A 26,300-nucleotide genomic window follows, 5' to 3' on the forward strand; every position below is an offset into this window, starting at 1 on the left:
GCTACAATGTAGCGTTTTCTTGCGTCCGACGCTAGCGTCGGAAACGACGCACGTGGCGAAAAACGCCACCAAAACAACGCACGCGTCCCCTATGTTAAACATAGGGGCGCGTCGCCGCTGCGTCGCTGCTGCGTCGCCGGCGCAACAGCGACGCACATTGGCGGAACGCCAATGTGAACGTAGCCTAAGTGACCTGATCAGGCTGCTGACGTCGCCTTGACCTGTAAGTGCAGGAAGTCCATGCTTTAATTTTACTTGCACCTGAAAGACGTGAGTGCAATTAAATGCCGCCTGCCAGCTCAGAGAACAGCCAGATTTCAATAAAGGGGGAGTGGGCGCAAAATTCAGGCATCTGGGAGACACCTTGGATCACCACATCAAGTGGCCCACTGGTCCCATCTGCCTGTTGCACCTGGGGCAAATGTCCCACCTGCTTTTCCCCCTAGCTACTCCACTGAGCTGTTGTATACTACCACAAAGTTTCAATGGCAGAGTCATCTGAACTCATCAATACCAACAAACAAGCAACAACGGAAAATTTCTGAAGTAAAGACCTGGTTAGGAATCTCAAGGGAGGTGATGTCCATGGGTTTTAGACTCCAGGCTGTAAGTAACAGCAAGATATTTGCATCCAAGTTCTAACTAGGGTAAGTGCACACATCAGGATTTCTGGCAGAAATTTTCCTGACAAAAACCGGACATTTCTGCCAAAAATCCGCATGCATTTTTTGTGCGTTTTTATTGCGTTTTTGATGGGGTTTTTTTGTGTTTTTTCCAAATGTATAGAATAGCGGGGAAAACGCGAAAAAAACTGCAAAATTAATGAACATGCTGCTTTTTTTACCGCGATGCGTTTTTTTCGCGGAAAAAAACGCATCATGTGCACAAAAATTGCAGAATGCATTCTAAATGATAGGATGCATATTGCATGCGTTTTTAATGAGTTTTTATAGCGTTTTTATCGCGAAAAAACCTGAACGTGTGCACATACCCTAATACTTGTATTTACAATCATGTTATTTTGTTGTCTTTCTATTGAATCTGTGAAAATCCCCTAAACAGTTAATTTAATATTTATGTAACCCCCTTTAAATTATAGCTTGATCACCCACACAGTACAAAAGAATGGGCATACTTAAAATGACATACTTTTTCCTTAACAGGAAAGAACAGCACAGCTTGCATTAATCAACTGCAAGTGTGAACAGAGGTTTAGTGATTGGCTCCCTACAGGTAGTAAATCTATTTTTTTAGTGATTGGCTTCTTACAGGTGCTAAATCTATTTCATTCTGTTCTGATACAGAAAAAAATAACAGCACAAAATATTGGTGTATAAAACACATACTCCCATGAAAACATCACACGGAAATACAGAATAATAGGTGTTAGCAATTTCTTCTCCAACATAGTAATTATGATAATGCAGTCATCATAAAATGTAGCAGTAATTTGGCATCTCATTTGCTTTTATAATGACTTCATTTTAACAGTTCATATTTCAATGTAATGCTTTAATGATTCACAGTTAAATAAGATTCAAAAGCAAGAAACATAGTACAACAATGTCAAGTCATCAATTAAAGGGTTACTTCCATCTTAAGAATTTATGGTATATCCACAGGATATGCCATAATTTATTGATGGGAATGGCAACCGGTTTATAGAGACTGTCAGAATTGCAAATAGTCACTTGAACCTTAATGTTGACTACTAATTGGTGAGAGTCTCCGAGGTGAGAATTCTATGACTACGCAATTAATTCAAACAATATGAATGTAGTGAGTAACCAAACATTTTTCATTTAATTATCTATGTTGAGGGCAAAGCAAATTCCTGCAGTGCGCCGATGCCGGGCCTCTCTAACCTTTCCTTGCACCTGCGCACTGCAGTACTTTGCTCTGCCCTCAACAGGGCAGACAAAGTACACCTGCGCAGGAGCGCGATGCCGGGGAGTCATGAAGCAAACAGGAGGGCGGCATCGCAAGAAGATGGGAGGCGCCGGACCAGGACCTGCGACACCCATAGGCCTCGACTGCCCTCTGGTGAGTATAATAAGTTATTTTTCTTCTCTTGCAGGTCGGATTGGGGGCTTATCTACAGCATTATAGAATGCTGTAGATAAGCCCTGAAAGGCAGTGGCCATAGCCCGTATCGGCCAAACCTGGCGACAGGTTCCCTTTAAGACAAACAAAATTGGAAAATAGAATTAATTCTGTCCAGAAGCGCTGCCCTTATTCTCCTATCTTGATCCTTAGTCCAAGGTGATAATTACAGCCAAGTATAAACAGCTGTAATAAGCAGAAGTTTACACAATTTATAATAGTGAAATGAAACATTTTACCGTTTTGAAAAGATTCACACAGGAAATGGCATGAAAAAAATATCCTGTTCATAACCAGCCTGATCGCTTTTCAGCTGATGCCGTCCCATTTCCCTTACAATCTTAATCTGACATTGTCACAACACACTAATCTTTTACAAAGTCTGAAGAATGTTTCCTTCCTACGCTAGTCTGCAGCTCGCAGGATGCACTGTTTTTAGCACGTTCTATGTCTGGCCATTATCTGAATAAGCTGTGCCTGTCTGGATAGATGAAATATAGCTGACAACATGATAATTGCATTTTAATGAAGCTGAACAAATCTATTGAAAACGTGCACAGGACAGAACTGGACAAATGGACAAATGTGACTTGGCCTATATAAAAAAAATAGACTTGCATTCAATCTTGTGAGAATGGTTTCATGGATTTATAAGCCTCCATACATACTGTACAAACCACATTAAAAACTACTAAAACAAATCCATTATATGAGATAGAAAAGCATTAAGCTACTTACCGGTAGCAGCGTTTTTCGGAGGCCCATAACAGCACCACGAGAGAGGGGATCTGCCCCTTAGGAACAGGAAACCCACAGATACAAAAGGGCGGCACCTCTCCCACGTATCAGTTGTATTACAGAGCCTGAGAGGACTACCGCAGTTAATGACAAGCATACACAAACATTATAGACAATTAAATACAATATCTTTAATAAAGTAACAATCCAGATATCACACGTGAGACACTGTTTTTTTTCTTTTATTTTTACATTCTAAGGAAGTGCAACCCCCACGTGAATAGGGAGGGAACTAAGGGTGCCATCATGGGCTTCCGAAAAACACCGCTACGGGAAAGTAGCTTAATGCTTTATTTGGACTCCCATGGCAGCACCACGAGAGATTTACAGAGATGTAAGCCATTTTAGGGAGGGACCACAGCCTGCAGCACCCTTAACCCGAAGGTGAGATCTGAGGAGAACCCCAAGTCCAACCGATAGTGTTTGAAAAAGGTGGAAGGGGATGACCATGTGGCCGCCTTACATATCTGGTCGATTGACACTCCAGATCTCCAGATCTTTCCAGCCAGGATGATGCCATGGCTCGGGTGGAATGCGCCCTCAGATTCTGTGGCGCCGGACCCCACCTGCTGTGTAAGCCAGAGATATAGCCTCCCTAATCCATTTAGCTAGTGTGTATTTTGACGCTCTAACCCCTTTCCTAGGACCTTGGAAAGATAGGAATAGTGCATTATCTTTCTTCCAATCACTAGTAACTGAAATATATTGTAAAATGCATCTCCTGACATCTAATGTATGGAGTTCATTCTCTTTAGGGTTAGAAGGATTAGGGATAAAAGAAGGTAAAACTATCTCCTGTGACCTGTGAAATTGCAATGCTACCTTTGGTAAGTAAGCTGGGTCTGGCCTGAGGATAACTCTATCCTGTAAGAATTCCGTATACGGGGGAAGTCTGGAAAGCGCCTGGATGTCCCCTATTCTGCGAGCTGATGTTATAGCTATCAGAAAAGCTGTTTTGAGAGATAACATTTTGATAGAGGCTTCATGTAAGGGTTCGAAGGGGTCTTTTGTTAGAGAAGAAAGGACTAGATTTAAGTCCCACGGTACCATTTTATTTTTACGTAACGGTCTAGCTCTACCGACTGCCTTAATGAACCTCGACACCCAATAATTATTGGCAATATTACACGAGAAAACGGCACCAAGTGCTGACACCTGTACTCTCAGTGTGCTCGTAGAGAGATTTAACTTTAACCCCTTCTGCAGAAATTCTAATATTTGGCATATCGGTACCCCTTCTTTGATGTTAAAATTTGAGAAAGTCAGGAACTTTCTCCAGGTTCTAGAGTAGATTTTTGTTGTTATCTGCTTTCTACTTTTTAAAAGGGCATCTACCAAATTTGGGGAGAAGCCTTTGTCTTTTAATACCGCTCAAACTCCAAGCCGTTAAATGGAGTCCCTTCACTTGTGGATGGAATACCGACCCCTGGAAAAGTAAATTCGGAATGTCTGGTAGCACCCAGGGATCGCCTACCGACATTGTCCTGAACTATGCTAACCAGGTTCTCCTGGGCCAGAAAGGAGCAATCAGAATGACCTTCGCACGATCTTCTCTGATTTTCCTCACCACTAGAGGCAACAGGTTCAATGGTGGGAAGGCGTAGGCCAGAGTAAAATCCCATTTTATGAGAAATGCATCCACTGCCAGCAGATTTTCTCTGGGATTCAGAGAACAAAAGTTTTTTACTTTTTTGTTGTCTCTTGTCACAAATAGGTCCACCACTGGCCGACCCCATAGGCAGACAATCTGATTGAAGACGTCTCCATTTAGAGACCATTCCCCTTGTCATAGTATATTGCGGCTGAGAAAGTCCGCTTTTATATTTTCCTTCCCTCTGATGTGGAGAGCAGTCAAAGATTGAAAATTCGGTTCTGCTATCTGGAACAGGCGATCTGTGACCTGCATCAGAGTCTCGGAACGTATTCCACCTTGATGATTTATATAGGCGACTGAGACCTGGTTGTCCGAGAGGATCCTGATGTGGTGGCCCTGGAGATACATGAGGAGTTTTTTAACTGCCAACTCAATCGCCAATAATTCCCTCTGATTGGATGAAGACGTTGTATATGGTTCCCATTGTCCCTGAACCACCATGTCATTCATATGAGCCCCCCACCCTGAGGGGCTAGCATCCGTAGTTATCACCCGGGATATATCTATTATCCTGGGAACCCCTGTCGATAAATTATCCCTATCCAGCCACCACTTTAGGGATTCAAGAGTTGCCGGTTTCAGGGTTATATTTTCTCCTAATACACCCCTCAAGATTCTGTCATTAATCAAAACATCTTTCTGAAGGGGTCTAGTATGGAATTGGGCCCATCTGACCGCTGGGATGCATGATGTGAGGGACCCTAGCAGGGACATAGCTTGTCGAAGGGTCATAGAGGGTGTATTGATTGCCTTTAATACCTGATGCTGAATTTGATCTAATTTATTTACTAGTAGGAGACACTGTTGTGTAGATGAATCTAATAATAACCCTAAAAACTTTTAAATTTTTAGGGGCTGCAACCGGGATTTCTCATAATTATCCAGCCGAGGTGTTCCAATTTAACTTTAGTTACCTCTAATTGTGACAAACAGTGTTCCATTGAGTTCCCTGCTATGAGGAAATCATCAAGGTAGGGAACAATAAGAATATTAGATTCCCGCAAATGTGCCATAACCTCCGCAATTATTTTTGTAAATACTCTAGGGGCAGAAGTTATACCGAAAGGAAGTGCTCTGTACTGAAAATGGTGAACTACTCCCCTCATTAATACTGCTACCCTCAGGAATTGCTGGAAATCTTCATGAATGGGCACATGATAATAGGCATCTTTTAAATCCACTACTACCATAAAACAATTTTTGAACAGCATTTTTATTGTTGAGTTGATAGACTCCACTTTAAAGGTATGTTTAGCCAGGTAACTATTAAGATGTCTAAGATTTATAATGGTCCTATAAGTCTTATCGGGATTCTGAATAAGAAACAGGGGAGAAAAAAATCCCTTTCCTCTATCAGACTTTGGAACCTCTATAAGTACATTTTTAGAACAAAGAGACCACACCTCTTCTTCTAAAGCTGATTGTTCCAGTGGAGAAGAACGTAAAGGAGTTAATTTAAAATTATCCCGTGGGGTACAGATAAACTCAACCATGAGACCCCGAGAAATAGTGTTTGTGATCTCTAACCATTCTGAATAGAAATGCAATAGTCTACCCCCCACTGGGATTCCTAGTCATTTGTCTTCCTTCTTTCTCTCCTTTGAGGAACGACGGAACAAATATCCTGTACCTTTTCTGCGTCTATCATCCCATCTAGACCAATCTTACAGGTGAAAAGGCACGCTTCCTTCCCTGACCAAATCTCTTCTTATTGAAGGGACGACAATAGGACCCAAATAGATTAGGGAACTTCTTTTTGTCGTCTCCTGCTTTCTCCAGGAGTTCATCCAAGGTGGCACCAAATAAATATTCCCCTTTGCACGGAATGACACAAAGCTTTGATCTCGTTTGTATATCACCTGGCCAGCATTTTAACCACAGGGATCTCCTAGCTGCATTAGAGAGCCCTGCTGCTCTAGCAGCCATTTTAACAGAGTCAATGGAAGCGTCCGACAAGAAGGCAGCCGCTTCCTGAATCACCGGTAAAGCAGTTAGAATAGAGTCCCTCGAAGCTCCCTCTTTCAACTGGGTCTCTAACTGATCCAGCCAAACCATCATTGATCTGGCTGCACAGGTTGAAGTTACCGCAGGTCTTAAGGAACCAGCAGCCATTTCCCAGGTACCTTTTAGAAAAGTGTTCGCCTTCCTGTCAAGGGGTCCTTAAGGGTTCCCATATCCTCAAAGGGAAAAGAGGCCCGTTTTGCGACTTTGGCTATTGCCGCATCTAACTTAGGGGCTTTTTCCCAATTGATGACTGCCAGGTCATCAAAGGGATACCTGAGTTTTGTGCTGGTGGTAGGGAACCTTTTTTCTCTGGCTTCTTCCACTCCTTATTAATAAGTTCTTGAATTTTTTCATTTAGCGGAAAAACTCTACGTTTCTTTTGCTCCAATCCACTAAACATAATTTCCTCCTTGGATAGTTGGGGTTTGGGTTCTGTTATGCCCATTGTTCCTCTGACCGCTTTAACTAACTTATCTATCCTCTCAAGGGGTAGACAAAAGCGAGCGGTGTCTTCATCTGAGGAAGAGGACGATGCCGCTGAACCGCAGGAAACTTCATCCCTATCATCATCTGCTGAAGAATCGGAGAACAATGGAGCTTTATATTTAGAGCTTCCCACTTGAGATAGGCACTTTATGGATTGTTTGACTTCCATCCTGACCATCTCCTTCAGGCTTGCGGCCATAGTAAGGGATTCTTCCGCTACCTGAGGGGGCAAGTAAGGCAATCTAATCTATGTAGAAATAGTGCTCTCACCCTCTCCCCCAACCTGAGACCTCCTGAGTCTGCTGGATACAGGGGGCACATAGTTTTTTAGGGCACGAATCAGGTAAGGGAATCCCGCAGATGGCGCATTCTCTGTGTTTTGCCTTACTGATGCATTTCTTCCCATACAATAAAATATATGAGGGGGAATCACGTCACTGGGTGAACTTTCACGGAGATCACTTACCAGCAGCTACCCAAAGAAAGATACCGGAATATGAGGGGGATTCTTCCTGGCTGATGCTCCAGACCCTTGTCTGGAGGAGCTTTTGCGGCCAGATTAATTACTCCTTCTGTCACGTTCCTTTTCTTTGGGCTTCTGAGACACCTCTTCCAGCAGCTGAGGCTGCTGATCATGCTCACTCTCCATGCTCACAATATATGGCCAGAGGCAAGGAACCCAGATCTGGAGCTCTTCATATAACCCCTCCTCCGGTCAGCAGATATGCCAAGCGCTCCCCTGATTTGCTGCCTGCCTCCTCCCAGGTGCAGGAGGTCATCTCCGGGGTCTGACTGCAAGCGGCGTGCATTTGCCGGTGGGTGCCCCCATCTTGGATGCACCACGCATGCGTGGGACCCCGAAACCTGGAAGTCACTGCTGGCTCCGACCCCAACATCACCCGGCTCCCAGCGCTTCCTGTTGGCGCTCAGAGCAGCGTGGGACGCCCGGCTAACCCGAAGGACACCGGGTGGTGCCACCAAATGTCATTGACATATGTCAATGACATACTTACCTAGCGCTGGTCTCGGAGACAGGACACCACCGGCAACCGCTCCCAGCCGAAAATGTCACCGCCGTGCAGCCCTGCCAGGACCACCGTGACATCTCCAGGATCTCCGCACCGGCCGAGGTAGGAGACCCCCCGCTACCTGAGTTGGCCGGCCGGCCTGGGATCCTTTTGTAAAATCTGTAGGATCCAGTCCCTTTAGGAACAGGAAACCAACTGATACGTGGGAGAGGTGCCGCCCTTTTGTATCTGTGGGTTTCCTGTTCCTAAGGGGCGGATCCCCTCTCTCGTGGTGCTGTCATGGGAGTCCGAATAAATTTGAGCTGCTCATTGGTGATGGACAACTTCCGGTAGTAGTTCTTCCTCATCATTTATTATTATAAGGATAGAACAAAAGCAAATTTCTATACACAACCAAAAACGCCTATAGCATCAACCAAAAACGCCAATAGCATGGTGGGCCTTTCCTGAATGTATAAAACTGAAGCAAAGATCAATTTAAAGGCAAACTCTCACGTTGAAAATAATATCTGATCTGTAGGCAGGATGCTATAGAGCAGGGGGACGGATCAGATTAACACATATTTTTCAGGGGAAAGTTCTAGCAAAACTTGTATTTTATTCTTTGAAATCTCTGGTATTGGTATTTATATGAGGCCAGTGGGTGGTCCTATTCAGTAATTGACAAGCTTCTCTGTATGATTGTGCAACCAAAGATAGCTGTCAATCACAGAGTAGGACCGCCCACTGAACTCTTATGTATAGGAACACCAGAGATTTCAATAAATAAAATACAAGTTTGGGTATGAACACAATATCTATTTGAGATGGATTCCGCCTGGAAGCCACCTGAAAAACGTGTTGCAAAAAATTGACATAATGCACATTCTTGTAGAAACGACATTGCTGTGCACATGTTCAAACTTTTCTAATTCTAATTTTAACTGCTTCAAAGTCTTCTAAACTAAGCCAACCACTCTTTAGAGGTGAAAGTAGATTGAGAACATGCCGGCTGTGGAGAAGCTGCAAAAAAACAACATTTCACAATATTTAATAAGAGTAAAACTACCTTTACTTAAGCAGCCTGATGGATGGTGTGGGAGGAAACTTTATAACCTAGACCTGGTAAGTTACTAATGTCATAAAATGAGTTTCCAAGAATTAAATTATTTCATCATGACGTCGTCCATGCAGCTTGTCAAGAAAGACCAGTGGCAGCAGTAGAGAGGCAGCGGTGAGTGATTAAAGCTCAGTTTACCACTTACTAACCTCCACAAGCCTATGTAGTAAAACATATATGGTATATGGTAATTCTTGGAAAGCCCTGTTACATTTTTTTTCAGTTTCTAACTCAGTCTTGGTAACTCAACCATTTCCTGTTGTCTGCTGTAAAAAAAAAGTAAAATCAAGCATGTTTCAATGTGCAAACCTTTCTTCCCTCAGTAGTTATTGCGCTATTGCATGTATTTAGCACCTTGTTCCTGTGAAATATGAACGTATGCTCACTTGCTCAGCCTATCTGAGTGTTCACCGGAGATAAGAATTGCTTTATAGAAACATCCTATTAAAATTAACCTTACAACTGATACATGCTGCCAATCCGCTGCGGCGTTTCCGAAAAAAACATGCTTTAATAGGCGCCGGGGACTGAGACCACACTATTGACTAGTAAGATAGGCGGGTCCCAAGTATCTTTCCTCTCCACCCATTGCCCTGGATTGACAGGTCTCTGCCTATATGCACAGAGACCTGTCAATCCAGGACACGACCAATGGGAAATTATTAAAGTATGTTTTTCTTTGAAACAACACAGAAGCGTGTCAGGGTCAGATATACCTGGCTGAGTTAATAAAGCCAGCGCTTGATTGGGCAGCAATCGGGCGGCACAATGCTGGGGGCGGCCGGCGCTGCAGGAGAAGAAGATAAAAAAAAAAAAAAGACGCCCCTTTAAATCTTCGGGCGGCGCCGTCCGCCACCACGACCAGGGCCAGCTCCCCCCACCCCCGGGTCCCGCCCCCGCCCCCCGCTCTAATACTCACCTCTCCTGGTTCCTGCGGCTTCAGCGTCCTCTGACTCTGCGACGTCTCAGAGCAGAGGGCGCGATGACGTCACTACTGTGCGCGCCGCTCTGCCTCTCTGTCCTGAGCGTCGCAGAGCCGGAGAGACGCTGACTGCACCGGACCTGCGCTGCGAACGGGAGAGGTGAGGATTTTACTTTTTTTTTTTTTTTCTTTATGTCTGACTGTCTGGGGCTGGGGCAATGCTGGAGACCATGGGGCAGATTGCTGGACACACTGGGGCAGTACTGGAGACCATGGGGCAGAATGCTGGACACACTGGGGCAATACAGGAGACCATGGGGCAGATTGCTGGACACACTGGGGCAATACAGGAGACTATGGGGCAGATTGCTGGACACACTGGGGCAATACAGGAGACCATGGGGCAGATTGCTGGACACACTGGGGCAATACAGGAGACCATGGGGCAGATTGCTGGACACACTGGGGCAATACAGGAGACTATGGGGCAGATTGCTGGACACACTGGGGCAATACTGGAGACCATGGGGCAGAATGCTGGACACACTGGGGCAATACTGGAGACCATGGGGCAGAATGCTGGACACACTGGGGCAATACTGGAGACCATGGGGCAGAATGCTGGACACACTGGGGCAATACTGGAGACCATGGGGCAGAATGCTGGACATACTGGGGCAATACTGGAGACCATGGGGCAGATTGCTGGACACACCGGGGCAATACTGGAGACCATGGGGCAGAATGCTGGACACACTGGGGCAATACAGGAGACCATGGGGCAGATTGCTGGACACACTGGGGCAATACTGGAGACCATGGGGCAGAATGCTGGACACACTGGGGCAGTACAGGAGACTATGGGGCAGAATGCTGGACACACTGAATACTGGAGACCATGGGGCAGATTTCAGGACACATTGAGGCAATGCTGGAGACCCTGGGGCAGACTTCTGGACATACTGGGGCAATACTGGAGACCATGGGGCAGATTGCTGGACACACCGGGGCAATACTGGAGACCATGGGGCAGAATGCTGGACACACTGGGGCAATACAGGAGACCATGGGGCAGATTGCTGGACACACTGGGGCAATACTGGAGACCCTGGGGCAGATTGCTGGACACACTGGGGCAATACTGGAGACCCTGGGGCAGATTTCTGGACACATTGAGGCAATGCTGGAGACCCTGGGGCAGACTTCTGGACACACTGGGGCAATGCTGGACACTGGGGCAGATTGCTGGACACACTGGGGGTAATATACTGGACACACTGGGGCAATGCTGGACACTGGGGGTAATATGCTGGACACACTGGGGCAGACTGCTGGACACACTGGGGAAAGGCTGGACACTGGGGCAGATTGCTGGACACACTGGGGGTAATATGCTGGACATACTGGGGCAGATTGCTGGACACACTGGGGGTAATATGCTGGACACACTGGGGCAGATTGCTGGACAACATGGGGGTAATATGCTGGACACACTGGGGCAGATTGCTGGACAACATGGGGGTAATATGCTGGACACACTGGGGGCAGGACTTGAGGCATGGGCAGAATGTGGATACGGGGCATGATTGGAGACACGGGGCAGGATTGGATCATGGGGCAGGATGGATACGATGGAGGCTGGTGGGGCAGGATGGGGAGATCATATGGGGTAGAATGGATACTCATGAGGGCAGGATACGACAACATATGGCTGGAGCCAGGAATGAGATAAACGGGGCCAGGGTGGGGAATATTATTACCATAGGGGATAATTAAGGGATATTGTTACTGCAGTGATGTATTTATTTTATTTTTTGAGTATACTGTTTTAAATGGGGGGGCGGTCCTGTTACTGTGCAGAGTGACACTATATCACCTTTTTTTCTTCATGTGGTGTAATGTAGAAGTTGTGAAAAATTAAGTAATGTGTTCTGCAAGCGGAGCTCGAGATAACTGTGTTATTTCCTGCAGAAACGAGTCCTGGCTGGAAGGAATGATGGCGGTCTGTGCTGGATGAAAGATGAAGGACTTCACCTAGAGACGTCACTGGTGAGTCAGTGTTACCTATACACTGACACTATACACTGTATACTATATAGAGGTCCTGTGTATAATGTCACCAGTGATCTCTGTATTACCTCTACACAGACACTGCATACTAAGTACAGATCTCCTGTGAATACTGGCACTTATGGTGATAGTATTGTGGTTTTTTTTTTTATTACTGATCAGTATTGTAGTATTCAGTCACTATGTGGTGGTAATATTTGGTCTGGAAATGGTGCGGTGGTATTTGTCCCTTGTACGTAGTATTATTCGGTCACTATGTGGCCTGGTCATGGTGTGGTGGTATTAAGTCACAGGTGTGGCATGTGGGGGTGACACCATTAGGCCCAGTTTAAGTTCTACAAAACAGGAAAACCATTTTTGGTAACCTTTGTGTGTATTGAGCTGAGGTAGGGGGGGTATGGGGGGGGGGCGCCAAACTCGGGATCAGCCCCGGGCGGCAAAAGCTCTAGCTACGCCTCTGCCGACCATGCTGCTGTCAATATAGACAGCAACATAAAGGAGCATCGCACAGGGAGTGAGCTCCCTGTCTGCTCCCATCATGGCATCCATGGTGACTCCTGGCCGCTAGATGGCCGTGGGGACCTTCAGGTTCCTAAAGGGAAGGTGGCCTTTGAGCGCCTGCTACTTCCCTGCCTGACAGATGCTGATCTGATGCTCTGCACTGCAAAAGAATTGCAAAGTATCAGATCAGTGATCTGTCTGTATAAGGATGATGTTCCATCCTGGGACACTGTAAAAGAGTTTTAAAAAATAGTTATTAAAAAGTGTAAAAATATTTTCTTAAAAATCCCAAAATAAAGAACAAGAAAAAATATTATTCCAAAAAATACATTTATATATGTAAAAAAACTGTGATTTATCATCATACCACAAAACATAAAGTGCAATACAACGCAATCAAAGCGCCGCCCCCTTTGTATGCGCAGTGATTCCGGATGTGTTCATTGAACAAATCCGGAATCACCACATAGTATTCATAAACTGTGTTATTTATCTTGCAGAGATAGATCGTCTCCGCAAGATAAATAGACATGCTGCGGTCTGGAAAGACGCGCCGCATGTCCGGTTACGCAGGGAGGCCGGATGCGGCCCTGCGCGCATAGTGGAGATGGGATTTCATAAAATACCCTCCACTATGCTGTAACATATGGACGCTGCGGATTGGACGCTGCAGCTCTACACAACATCCAATCTGCAGCGAATACTGAAGGTTTCCTGACTGTGGAAACATACCCTAAAGAAAGTTTTTGTGAAAAAAAGTTAAATGTTTAGTTTTTCCTTCCACATTCCATTAATTCCTGTGAAGCACCTGAAGAGTTAATACACTTCTTGAATGTGGTTTTGAGCACCTTGAGGAGAGCAGTTTTTATAATGGGGTCACTTTTCGGCATTTTCTGTCATATAGACCTCTCAAAGTCACTTCAAATGTGAGATGGTTCCTAAAAAAATGGTTTGGCAAATTTTGTTACAAAAATGAGAACTCGCTGGTTAATTTTTAACTCTTATAACATCCTAACAAAAAAATATGTTATAAAAATTGTGCTGAGGTAAAGTAGACATGTAGGAAATGTTATTTATTAACTATTTTTTGCGACATGACAAAATCAAAATCAGTTCCAGAGTTATGACCTTATAAAGTGACAGTGGTCAGAACTGAAAAAAATGGTCAGGAAAGTGAAAGCGGGCTTCGCGGTGAAGGGGTAAAAATTCACACATCACTGTATTCGATGACAGCATTATATATATTATCTTCCCTACGCAGCCTTGGGTGGATTTGAAAAATAAAGGAAACCAGACAATGTGCTTTCGGAACTGTTAGTTTACTTTATACGCTCTTGGCAAGTGCATTTTTAACCTATAGCATTACATATGTGTAGAAATATCATGTTCACGGCATCCCAATAAGTGTCTCCATGTGCTGACACTTCCAAATTAGAAGCAGATGCTCACGAGCCGAACATACGCAGCAGAACTTTATAAACTGATGTTTTGAAACGTGGGTAAAAGTTTAATTCCAAAGCTGTCTCTAAGGCCGGCGTCACACTAGCGAGTTTTACTGACGTATGAGAGGCGCAGAAAATATGGATTGCACACGGTACAATGATTCTCTATGGCCCAGCTCCTATCTGTCGTATTTTACGTATCCGTATTATACGGTCTTGTACGGCCGTAGAAAATCGTAGCATGCTGCATTTGTCAGCGTATTGCGCAAAAACTCCACCAATGAAAGTCAATGGGGGCGAGAAAAATACGGATTACACACGGACCAGCAGTGTGACTTGCGAGAAATATGCAGCGGTGTTCTATAGAAAAGCCGGCAATTCAGTGCGGTGTACAGTAAAATCACACTGACAGGTTAGAATAGAATAGCTATAATAAATGTCTACACATAGTATAGGTGTATATATATATATATATATATATATATATATATATATATATATATATATATATATATATATATATATATATATGAGTGAGACACGCTTATATATATATATATATATATATATATATATGTATTTATATTTCAGACAACGCTAGATAGCAGAGAAGCCGGTAATTCAATTGCTGGCTTTTCCTATCTCCTTCCCAAACCCGACATGGATGAACTCATATGAACTCGAGCGTGGGAAAATATTATGAAAAGTTCCCAGGTTCGAGTTTATATGAGTTCATCCAGCAGAGGGCGCATCACCGCGACTCGAGGTAACTACAGTACATTCCCCTGCATTCCATTCATTCACCAAGTTTTACAGTCAGGTGCACAGCTGCATTAGCAGAGCTCCTGGGTGTAAAATGATTTACCCCTTCAGATGGATTTACAGCGTGGGACAAGACTGTAACGACGGAAGGTATGGAATATTGTTGTTTGTTTTTTTTAACTTTGTTTCAGGTGACAAGGGTCTTCAGGTGGATTAAGAGTATAATAAAATATTAAAACACCATGTGTCTTTATTTCATTAAAATACTTTTTAATAATGTGTGTGTTTTATTAACCATTTCGTACTATTGGATTAATAATGGATAGGTGTCTTATTGCCGCCTCTCCATTATTAATCTGGCTTAATGTCACCTTACTATAGCAAGGTGACATTAATCCTTCATTACCCCATATCCCACCGCAACACGGGAGTGGGAAGAGAGTGGCCAAGTGCCAGAATAGGTGCATCTTACAGATGTGCCTTTTATGGGGTTGCTGGGGGCCGATGTTTTTAGCCAGGGGGGGAGCAATAACCATGGTCCCTCTCTAGGCTATTAATATCTGCCCTCAGTCACTGGCTTTCCCACTTTGGCGGAGAAAATTGCACGGGAGCCCACGCAAATTTTTTCCGGGATTTAACCCTTTAATTTAATAGCCAGAGCTCCAAAATTTGACACAAAGACACTTCTTACATTACTAAAGAGGAATATGTAATAAAAGAAGGGATATGAGATGGTTTACTGTATGTAAACCATATCTCATATCTAGGGTTGAGCGAAATGGGTCGGCCACTTTCAGAAGTCGCTGACTTTTGGCAAAGTCGGGTTTCATGAAACCCGACCCGACCCCTGTGTGGGGTCGGCCATGAAGTCGGCTATCTTCTGAATGTGGTATCGGAATTCCGATCCCGATTTCCGATATGTTTGCAATATCGGAAATCGGTATCGGAATCCATATTTAATGTAAAATAAAGAATTAAAATAAAAAATATCGCTATACTTACCCTCTGACGCGCCCTGGTACTAACCGGGAACCTTCCTTCCATCGAATCAGCGCTTGCAGGACCTTGCGGTGACGTCGCGGCTTGTGATTGGTCGCGCGGCCGCCCATGTGACCGCTCGCGCGACCAATCACAAGCCACGACGTCACGCAAGGTCCTGCAAGCGCTGATTCTTAGGAAGGAAGGCTGCCGGAAAGAAGCAGGGCGCATCCGAGGGTGAGTATATACCTAATAGGAATATACTCACCCTCGGACGCGCCCTGCTTTCTCCGGCAGCCTTCCTTCCTAAGAATCAGCGCTTGCAGGACCTTGCGTGACATCGCGGTGACGTCGCGGCTTGTGATTGGTCGCGCGAGCGGTCACATGGGCGGCCGCGCGACCAATCACAAGCCGCGACGTCACCGCGATGTCACCGCAAGGTCCTGGAAGCGCTGATTCGAAGGAAGGAAGGTTCCCGGTTAGTACCAGGGCGCGTCAGAGGGTAAGTATAGCGATATTTTTTATTTTAATTCTTTATTTTACACTTAAATATGGATCCCAGGGCCTGAAGGAAAGTTTCCGCTCCTTCAGACCCTGGGAACCATTGGAAACCCAATGCACTGTATTGGGTTTCGTGTTTCGGCCGACCCCGACATTTTTATAGGATCGGCCGATTTCACTAGACCCGACTTTTGAAAAAGTCGGGTTTCGTGAAACCCGACCCAATCCTATAAAAGTAAAGGTCGCTCAACCCTACTCATATCCTGTCGGGTTTGTGAAGAAGATAGGAAAAGCCGGCAATTGAATTACCGGCTTTTCTGCTATCTAGCGCTGAATTAAATATAAATATATATATATATATATATATATATATATATATATATATATATATATATGTGTCTCACTGACATATACAGTCTATATACCGTATATACTCGAGTATAAGCCGAGATTTTCAGCCCAAATTTTTGGGCTGAAAGTGCCCCTCTCGGCTTATACTCGAGTCACGGTGGGTGGCAGGGTTGGCGGGTGAGGGGGAGAGGGCGCTGAGGCATACTTACCTAGTCCCGGCGATCCTGGTGCTCCCCCTGCCGTCCCACGGTCTTCGGTGCTGCAGCTCTTCCCCTCTTCAGTGGTCACGTGGGACCGCTCATTAGAAAAATGAATATGGACTCCACTCCCATAGGGGTGGAGCCGCATATTCATTTCTCTAATCAGCGGTAACGGTGACCGCTGATAGAGGAAGAGGCTGCGGCACCGAAGACCAGCTGTCCGGGGGAAGGAGCGGGACGCCAGGAGCAGGTAAGTATCGCATATTCACCTATCCCCGTTCCACACGCCGGGCATCGCTTCATCTTCCCGGCGCCGCTCCATCTTCCCGGCGTCTCTCCGCTCTGACTGTGCAGGTCAGAGGGCGCGATGACGCATATAGTGTGCGCGCCGCCCTCTGCCTGATCATTCAGTGCGGAGAGACGCCGGGACCGGACGCTGGGAGCTGCAAGCAAGAGAGGTAAGTATGGCATTTTTTTTTTTATTGCAGCAGCAGCAGCAGCAATGGCAGAGCTTTCTATGGTACATCAATGGGGCAATAATGAACGGTGCAGAGCACTATATGGCACAGCTATGGGACAATAATGAACGGTGCAGAGCACTATATGGCACAGCTATGGGACAAAAATGAACGGTGCAGAGCACTATATGGCACAGCTATGGGGTAATAATGAACGGTGCAGAGCACTATATGGCACAGCTATGGGACAATAATGAACGGTGCAGAGCACTATATGGCACAGCTATGGGACAATAATGAACGGTGCAGAGCGCTATATGGCACAGCTATGGGACAAAAATGAATGGTGCAGAGCACTATATGGCACAGCTATGGGGCAATAATGAACGGTGCAGAGCACTATATGGCACAGCTATGGGGCAATAATGAACGGTGCAGAGCACTATATGTACAGCTATGGGGCAATAATGAACGGTGCAGAGCATTGTATATGGGGCACAGCTTTATATGGAGCATCTATGGGGCAATATTGAACTGTATGGAACATTGTATGGGGCTCCTGATTCAATATGGATATTCAAAAACACTTAACCTACTGATGTCTCAATTAATTTTACTTTTATTGGTATCTATTTTTATTTTTGACATTAACCGGTAGCTGCTCCATTTTCCACCCTAGGCTTATACTCGAGTCAATAAGTTTTTCCAGTTTTTTGTGGCAAAATTAGGGGGGGTCGGCTTATACTCGGGTCGGCTTATACTCGAATATATATATATATATATATATATATATATATATATATATAGACTGTACATATGTTTTTAAGAATATTTGAGCCGATGGATCCATCATATGTCCATTTTGCAAGCCTGCGAGAAAAAAATCGCCGTACGGAAGCCATACGGATGCCATACGGATGACACACGGATAAATTTGTGCGTAAAAATCGCATCCTCGCATTGAATACGGAACAGTGTTTTGGGACAATTACTGCGTATTACGGCCGTAAAAAACGGACCGTATATACTTACGCCTAGTGTGACGCCAGCCTAAACGTAGAATAATTTCTTGTCAAAGTTTACAACAATGAGCTTAAAGCAGATAGTACGAAAATTCGAAGTCCGCTAACTAGAAAAAAAAAGTGCTGTGAATATAATATCAAAATCATTAAATCTGTCCGGCTGTCTTTTATTCATGACATGCACTCAAAAAAGTGATTTTGGCTACTAAAAGCATAAATTTTTCTGCGACAAACTTTTTGATGCAAAATAAGGACGTGTAAGGAGAAAAATGAATAAAAATAAGCCTTTATTGGAGAAAGCATGTCAGGAAATCGTACTGCCAGTACACACAAAATCTGCCCTTTCCATTGTACACAATTTCAATAGTGCTGTCATTTCTGCAAAATATCTATGTACCATTAGAGAAATTGCCCAGTTTATGTCATTAAGTGCACTTTGGCATCAGCAATGCCAAGATATGTGATTCTTGGGCTATTTGCCCCAAGAGTTTTGCTAGTTTGCTTGATTACACATCATTTTGACAATGTTTAAAGGAAAAATTCTATTTATCATTCTCTTGACAATATGTAGCATGCCCGTGTGGACAAAGAGCACATTATACTCCATGAATTGTAAAAAATTACTTGTATGGTTCTCGGATTAGTAAGATTTAATGACTTTATTCCCTGCTGCTATAGATAATGATCAGAAAAAGGGAAAGCCTGTGAATGATCCAAAGTATTTTAAAAGTTGGATACTAATAGAATAATTCTAAAAGTTATGCTATTGTACATAGTTTAGAATTATGGACCTAAGTTAAAGGGTTATTCCAAACATCACAAGCTATGCCTCATCTCTAGAATAAAGGATAACTTGCTGATAGCTTATGATCTGAGTGCAGGGATCCTGAGATAGGGGCTCTAGAACCCCTCAAGAATTAAGGGGAGAATTAAGCTTATCGGAGTCAATGACCAGTTGAGGGGTAGAATTAGGCTGTGTGCACATGTTGTGGATTTTTTGTGTTATTTTCGCATTTTTCGCTATAAAACGCATAAAAAACGCATACATTATGCATCCCATCATTTAGAATGCATTTCGCAATTTTTGTGCACATGATGCGTTTTTTTCCGCGAAAAAACGCATCGCGATAAAAAAATGCAGCATGTTTATTAATTTTGCAGATTTTTTGCGGATTTCCCACTATAACATTGCATTGGGAAATCTCTGGAAAAAAAACAAAAAATCCGCAAAAAAACCCGAGCAAAAAGTGCAAAAAAAAACGCATGTGGATTTCTTGCAGAAGATGTCCGGTTTTGCTCAGGAAATTTCTGCAAGAAATCCTGAACATGTGCACATAGCCTTACAGTTTATCTTATGAGCAACGTCATCAACAAGCAGTAGACTGAAAATCTGAGAAAGAACCTGGGCTGTGGTGATTAGCATCCTAAGGACATTATCTAGATCATACAAATGGCATGTAATATAATACTGTAATTCACCACTCTCAGCATATCACTAAGTATCTTAAGTCATTTCCTGCACAAGAAATAAAATAGGACAATTGCTATATGAGTCACTGGGCAAAGCAGCCAAGTACTGTACCTATTACACTAATGACCATAAGAAAGACAGAATACCATATAAACATTTATGCAGCAAAAAAACAAGTTGTTGACAATGGAAAACTGCTGCTCCATCAGACAGACATAAAAAACAACGATGCCAGATGCCTCTGATGTCTGTGGACTTGGTTAGAAAAGAAATGAAACATCAAGTGAATCCTCTGTTTATTCTGGAAGTCATTGCTAAAAGTAGACAGACAAACAAGGGTCTACACAATATCCTTATGGTTGATTGTGACTTGTAGGTTCGCTACTTCCAACAGGTGGCGCTATAGAGTTCAAGTCCTCTTTTTCTCTGAAGAGGCAATTTGCATATCCTTAGGAAGACACAGACTAAAAACACCTATAAAAACAAGGCAAATCTACTGTGCCACCTGAAAGCATTCACAGGGGAAGAACCAAATATTGTAAATCGAATGTGTTTATCTCATATGTGTTTTTGACTAAGGGTTGTTCAACTGTTTTTATAAGAGTTTTCCAGTTACATGGTTACATGCTGTGTAACGGAGAGTTTTGCAATTTTCTAAAAAAAAAAAAAATTGTAGTTTCAAATCATCACGAAGATTTTGGTTTGCCAGCAGAGAATGGGTACCTTTTCTTCACCATCTAGAGGTCAAAACCAAAATATATCTTAGGGTACATTCCAAAAGGCATTTCCACTGCAGACTTCCCACAGTGGAAACGCTTCAGTGGGACGCAAAGTACAATGCAGATCAGAACATCAGAACGGGAATGATGATCTTTTTTTTTTTGTATTGTGAGCTGTTTCTTTAAGATGGGCCCATCAAAGACATCTGCCACCCACATTCTAGTAGATTGCCCTTTGCTGTTATAGTTTCTGCCTTCCTTTTTGAGACAACTTTCAAAAGAGATAAATAATGGCTATGGTTTGTTGTAGCTTAGTTTTATAATGCATTATACTGTTTTTTTTTCTGTGACATACAGTGGATGTGAAAAGCCTACACACCCCTGTTAAAATGCCAGGATTTTGTCATGTAAACAAATCATACCAAGATGAGTCATTTTCAGAACTTTTTCCACCTTTAACTCCTTTCCCACCTTAGACGTATAGTTACTAGTGTTGAGCGATACCGTCCGATACTTGAAAGTATCGGTATCGGATAGTATCGGCCGATACCCGAAAAGTATCGGATATCGCCGATACCGATATCCGATACTAATACAAGTCAATGGGACACCAAGTATCGGAAGGTATCCTGATGGTTCCCAGGGTCTTAAGGAGAGAAAACTCTCCTTCAGGCCCTGGGATCCATATTAATGTGTAAAATAAAGAATTAAAATAAAAAATATTGATATATTCACCTCTCCGGCGGCCCCTGGACATCACCGCGGGTAACCGGCAGGCTTTGTTTAAAATGAGCGCGTTTAGGACCTGAGGAATGACGTCGCGGCTTCTGATTGGTCGCGTGCCGCCCATGTGACCACCACGCGACCAATCAGAAGCCGCGACGTCATTCCTCAGGTCCTAAATTCCTAGAATCAGGAGTTTAGTGCCTGAGAATGACGTCGCGGCTTCTGATTGGTCGCGTGGCGGTCACATGGGCGGCACGCGACCAATCAGAAGCCGCGACGTCATTCCTCAGGTCCTAAACGCGCTCATTCTAGGAATTTAGGACCTGAGGAATGACGTCGCGGCTTCTGATTGGTCGCGTGGCGGTCACATGGGCGGCACGCGACCAATCAGAAGCCGCGACGTCATTCCTCAGGTCCTAAACGCGCTCATTTTAAACAAAGCCTGCCGGTTACCCGCGGTGATGTCCAGGGGCCGCCGGAGAGGTGAATATATCAATATTTTTTATTTTAATTCTTCGGCCGATACCCGATACTTGCGGTATCGGAATGCTCAACACTAATAGTTACATCTAAGGTGGGTTCCCACTCTTTCCTGCAGTCTCCGTCGGTGAGCCCGCAACTTTTCCAGCACATAATAGCTGATCTAATCAGCTGGCATGTGCCCCTAACAGCCACAGGTGGAATTGTGATCCATCCGTGGCCGTTAGCATGTTAAATGCTGCTGACAATCTCTTGCAACGGCATTTAATATGCTCACGCTGGAAGCGCGTCATTCTATACCGGCCCTTGTCACATGACCGCCACATGCTTTTGGCAGGCTCCATGTAGGTTTTAGCAAAACCTTTTGATTATTGAATGTTTTTTTTTTGGAAGAAAAGGCTTCCATCTTGCCACCAACCCCACAGGCCAGACATATGAATAATATGGGGGATTGTTGTCACGAGCAGTACACAACCAACACTTGCCAGAAATTCCTGCATCTGCTTTAATGTTGATGTAGGCCTCTTGAAAGCATCCAGGACTAATTTTCCTTTTTGTCCTTTCAAATTTTTAGGAGTGTCGAGTTTAAATTTACCTCATGGTATACCTATTGGATTGTAAATGTTTTTTTACCCTTCTTCTGACTGATAACTTTCAACAATGAGATCCCTTTGCTGTGTTGCAAGCTGTTTACAGACCATGGCTTTTGCTGTAAAATGTAACTAAGAATATGTCAGGAAAATCCAACCAGAACAGCTAAACTGTATAATTAATCGGAACAACTGTGAATGATGGCAGGTATGTACTGACTACTATTTAACTGGATATTAAATGTGATTGGCTAATTCTGAAAACAACCACATCTCCAAATATGAGAGGGTATTCACACTTATGGAACCACATTATTTTAGTTTTGTTATTTTTATTTCCCCCTGAAAATGATTTAACTTCATTTCTCAATGGTTTTGTACAGATTATGTGTGACATTTAAGGTGGAAAATTTTCTGAAATGATTCTTTTTGGTATGATTTTTTTAAATGACAAAATCCTGACATTTTAACAGTGAGTGTGCAGACTTTTTATATCCACTCATAAAGTAAAGCTAATCTGATTGTAGATGGTTATAAATATGTGTTTGACCAAAGTGTTAAGGTACCATCACACATAACGATTTCGTTAACGATATCATTGCTTTTTGTGCCGTAGCAACGATATCGTTAACGAAATCGTTATGTGTGACAGCGACCAACGATCAGGCCCCTGCTGGGAGATCGTTGGTCGCTGGGAATGATCAGGACCTTTTTTTTAGTCGCTGATCACCCGCTGTCATCGCTGAATCGGCGTTTGTGACGCCGATCCAGCGATGTGTTCACTGGTAACCAGGGTAAATATCGGGTTACTAAGCGCAGGGCCGCGCTTAGTAACCCGATATTTACCCTGGTTACCATTGTAAAAGTAAAAAAAAAACACTACATACTTACATTCCGGTGTCTGTCACGTCCCCCGCCTTCAGCTTCCTGCACTGACTGTGAGCGCCGGCCGTAAAGCACAGCGCTGTGCTCTGCTTTACGGCCGGCACTGACACAGACAGTGCGGGAAGCTGACGCCGGGGGACGTGACAGACACCGAAATGTGAGTATGTACTGGTTTTTTTTTTTACATTTACAATGGTAACCAGGGTAAACATCAGGTTACTAAGCGTGGCCCTGCGCTTAGTAACCCGATGTTACCCTGGTTACCCGGGGACTTTGGCATCGTTGGTCGCTGGAGAGCTGTCTGTGTGACAGCTCCCCAGCGACCACACAACGACTTACCAACGATCACGGCCAGGTCGTATCGCTGGTCGTGATCGTTGGTAAATCGTTTAGTGTAACGGTACCTTTAGAGTATGTGTACACATACAGGACCCTCTGTTTTCTATTAGGGATCCTTACATACTTGAACCATACATTGGCACTCCTGGATTCTGCAACAGTCGGTACACATGCTGACTTTTCCATTAAAATTAATTGTGGAAAACCCGCAACATCCCAAAAAATCTGAGTTATTTTAAAATTTGCACCATAGCTCAATTTCTGTACTGAAGATTTTTCCAGCTTGTGGTTGAGAAATGTTCAAATCACATTCATTTAGCTGTTAATATATTTTACTGTGAATTTTCTTTCTGAAAATCTGGACATAAAATCTGTAGTAAATCCAGCATATGAGAATGGGAAATGCTGGGAATTTCCACATCCCAAACTGAAAGCATTTTGAAATTTTAGGAACAGCAACATAAGACAAGTTCAAACCAAACAAAAAAATTTTTTTTACTGCTATTTTGTTTAAAAATACCTACCTCAATTAGACAGATAAAGTAGCTGCTATATAAGACTCCTTTATTTTTATTAAACAGTGCTATCTTACCTTGGGTGATTGTTGTAAAATCCACATAACGGTATTCATAAGACACATCTATCTTTGTCTCAACATGTGGCCGCTTCAGCGTTGAATATATGTTTCCAGGCCTTTTCTCATCAAATTTCTCAAACTTGTTTAATCCACAGCCCATTGTAACAGGTGCTGAAAAGAGAAATGTTTCCATTAATTAAAGCAGTTTACTAGTAACTTTCATCATTTACGTCAATAAAACTAAATTAAGAATTCTTCCTACCCGCTTGCTTATTTGAAAACAATGGTCACAACCACAATTCGTGACAAAAAAATAAAAACTGGAAGTGAAAACTAGCTCTTACAAATTGCCCAGAGCAATACTTGGGAGGAACAAGCGTACAATGAAGGAACTCCACTTGAGGTTTCATTTCTTAGACCACATTTACGAAAAGGAATTTTTAATAAAATGGAACAAAAGGGAGCTAAAACACTGAGCAATAGAGGGTTTGTCTTCTGCTTGTATATTGATGACCTAGTCATAGGTCAGAAATATAAAATGGTGGGGTCCAACACTCAACACCCCCACCGATTAGCTTTTATCATCTCCAGGGTGGACGGATGCAAGCAGTATACAGATCTTGAATTGATTGCCTATTCTAACGATAGGTCTTAATATAAAAGCAATAGGCATACATTTTGGTAGTATATTGATTTTAACTCAGCTTTCCAAGAAACAGATATACCATAACTAAATAACCAACTGTAACAACTCTGCTGGCATCACGGCATGGCCTCTCATCTCTCACACTATCTTACCCACTGCTCCAGGTCATGATGTGGCTTCTGTTTCTTGCCAGCTCCATATTCTGTGCCTCTGCTCTCTGCATGCTTCCTGGCTGTGTGTATAGGGGGGCGGCGCCTGAACTCTCTGGTTCTTATAGGAATCAGGTGCACCTGTCTAATCTGTTCCTGACCAATTACCAAGAGGCCTCCAGTATTTAGTGCAGCTCCACCCAGTGGACTGGGCCTGTGCAATGTGTAAACTCAACTAGTGTTTAGCTTCTGAGTTGCCAGGCCTTGCTCTGTGTTACTCCCTCTCTTGAGGCTTTTCTCCTTGCCTTGCTTTGATCTTGTTGTTCGCCCTCCAGGAGGCAGAATATCCTGGTCCCTGTGTCTTTGTTCTTGTGCCTTGTCTTGTTCCATTGCCTTGTCTGAACTTTGTCCTACCTCTGTCTCCTTGTCTGTGGCTTCTCTCCTTGCTGTGTCTTTCCTTGTGTCCTCTCTGTTTGCTTGTGCTCCGCACTCTTGCGGCTCTTGTGGCTTTGCCTGTGCTCCGCTCTCTTGCAGCTTTGCCTCTGCTCTGCACCTCTGCTCTTGCTACTGCAGAGATCTCTTGCTGCAGCTCCTCTCCGCATTCCTTGTGGTTCCGCTCTGCTTAGCTTCTGCTGCTACAGTAACCTCTTGCTGCAGCTCCTCTCCGCATTCCTTGCCGTTCCGCTCTGCTTAGCTTTTGCTGCGCTATCTCTTGCTGCTCTACCGCTCCTATCCGCAGCCTTGCGGTTCTCTTCCTGTGTGAACAGGTCCCAACCTGTTTCTTCATACTCCTTTCCTTCTGGCTTGTTTCCGTACCTACATCTCCTGTGTGAACAGGTCCCAACTTGTTCCTTCACACTCCATTCCTTCCTGCTTGTTTTCTTACCTCCACCTCCTGTGTGAACAGGTCCCTACCTGTTCCTTCATACTACATATCCGTACCTGCACCTCCTGTGTGAACAGCTCCCTACCTGTTCCTTCATACTACATATCCGTACCTGCACCTCCTGTGTAAACAGGTCCCTACCTGTTCCTTCATACACCACATCAACCTGCCCTGTGTCTCTGCCATTCCTGCCAGCCCTGTGTCTCTGCCGTTCCTGCCAGCCCTGTGTCTCTGCCGTTCCTGCCAGCCCTGTGTCTCTGCCGTTCCTGCCAGCCCTGTGTCTCTGCCGTTCCTGCCATCCCTGTGTCTCTGCCGTTCCTGCCAGCCCTGTGTCTCTGCCATTCCTGCCAGCCCTGTGTCTCTGCCGTTCCTGCCAGCCCTGTGTCTCTGCCGTTCCTGCCAGCCCTGTGTCTCTGCCAGCCCTGTGTCTCAGCCGTGCCAGCCTACTCATCT

General features: G+C 44.1%; 1 protein-coding gene across 1 annotated transcript in view; it reads right to left on the bottom strand.

Moving 5' to 3' along the window:
* RFTN1 (raftlin, lipid raft linker 1) overlaps positions 1-26,300 on the bottom strand; it is a 485,181-nt gene that overhangs the window by 357,841 nt on the left and 101,040 nt on the right. The window contains exon 2 of the mRNA XM_069729954.1: positions 24,182-24,337. Coding sequence (XP_069586055.1) covers positions 24,182-24,326 — 145 coding nt within the window. The 5' untranslated portion in view covers positions 24,327-24,337. The remainder of the gene's footprint in view (positions 1-24,181; positions 24,338-26,300) is intronic.

This window comes from Ranitomeya imitator, chromosome 6 (assembly GCF_032444005.1).
Source record: "Ranitomeya imitator isolate aRanImi1 chromosome 6, aRanImi1.pri, whole genome shotgun sequence".
Taxonomy (NCBI): domain Eukaryota; kingdom Metazoa; phylum Chordata; class Amphibia; order Anura; family Dendrobatidae; genus Ranitomeya; species Ranitomeya imitator.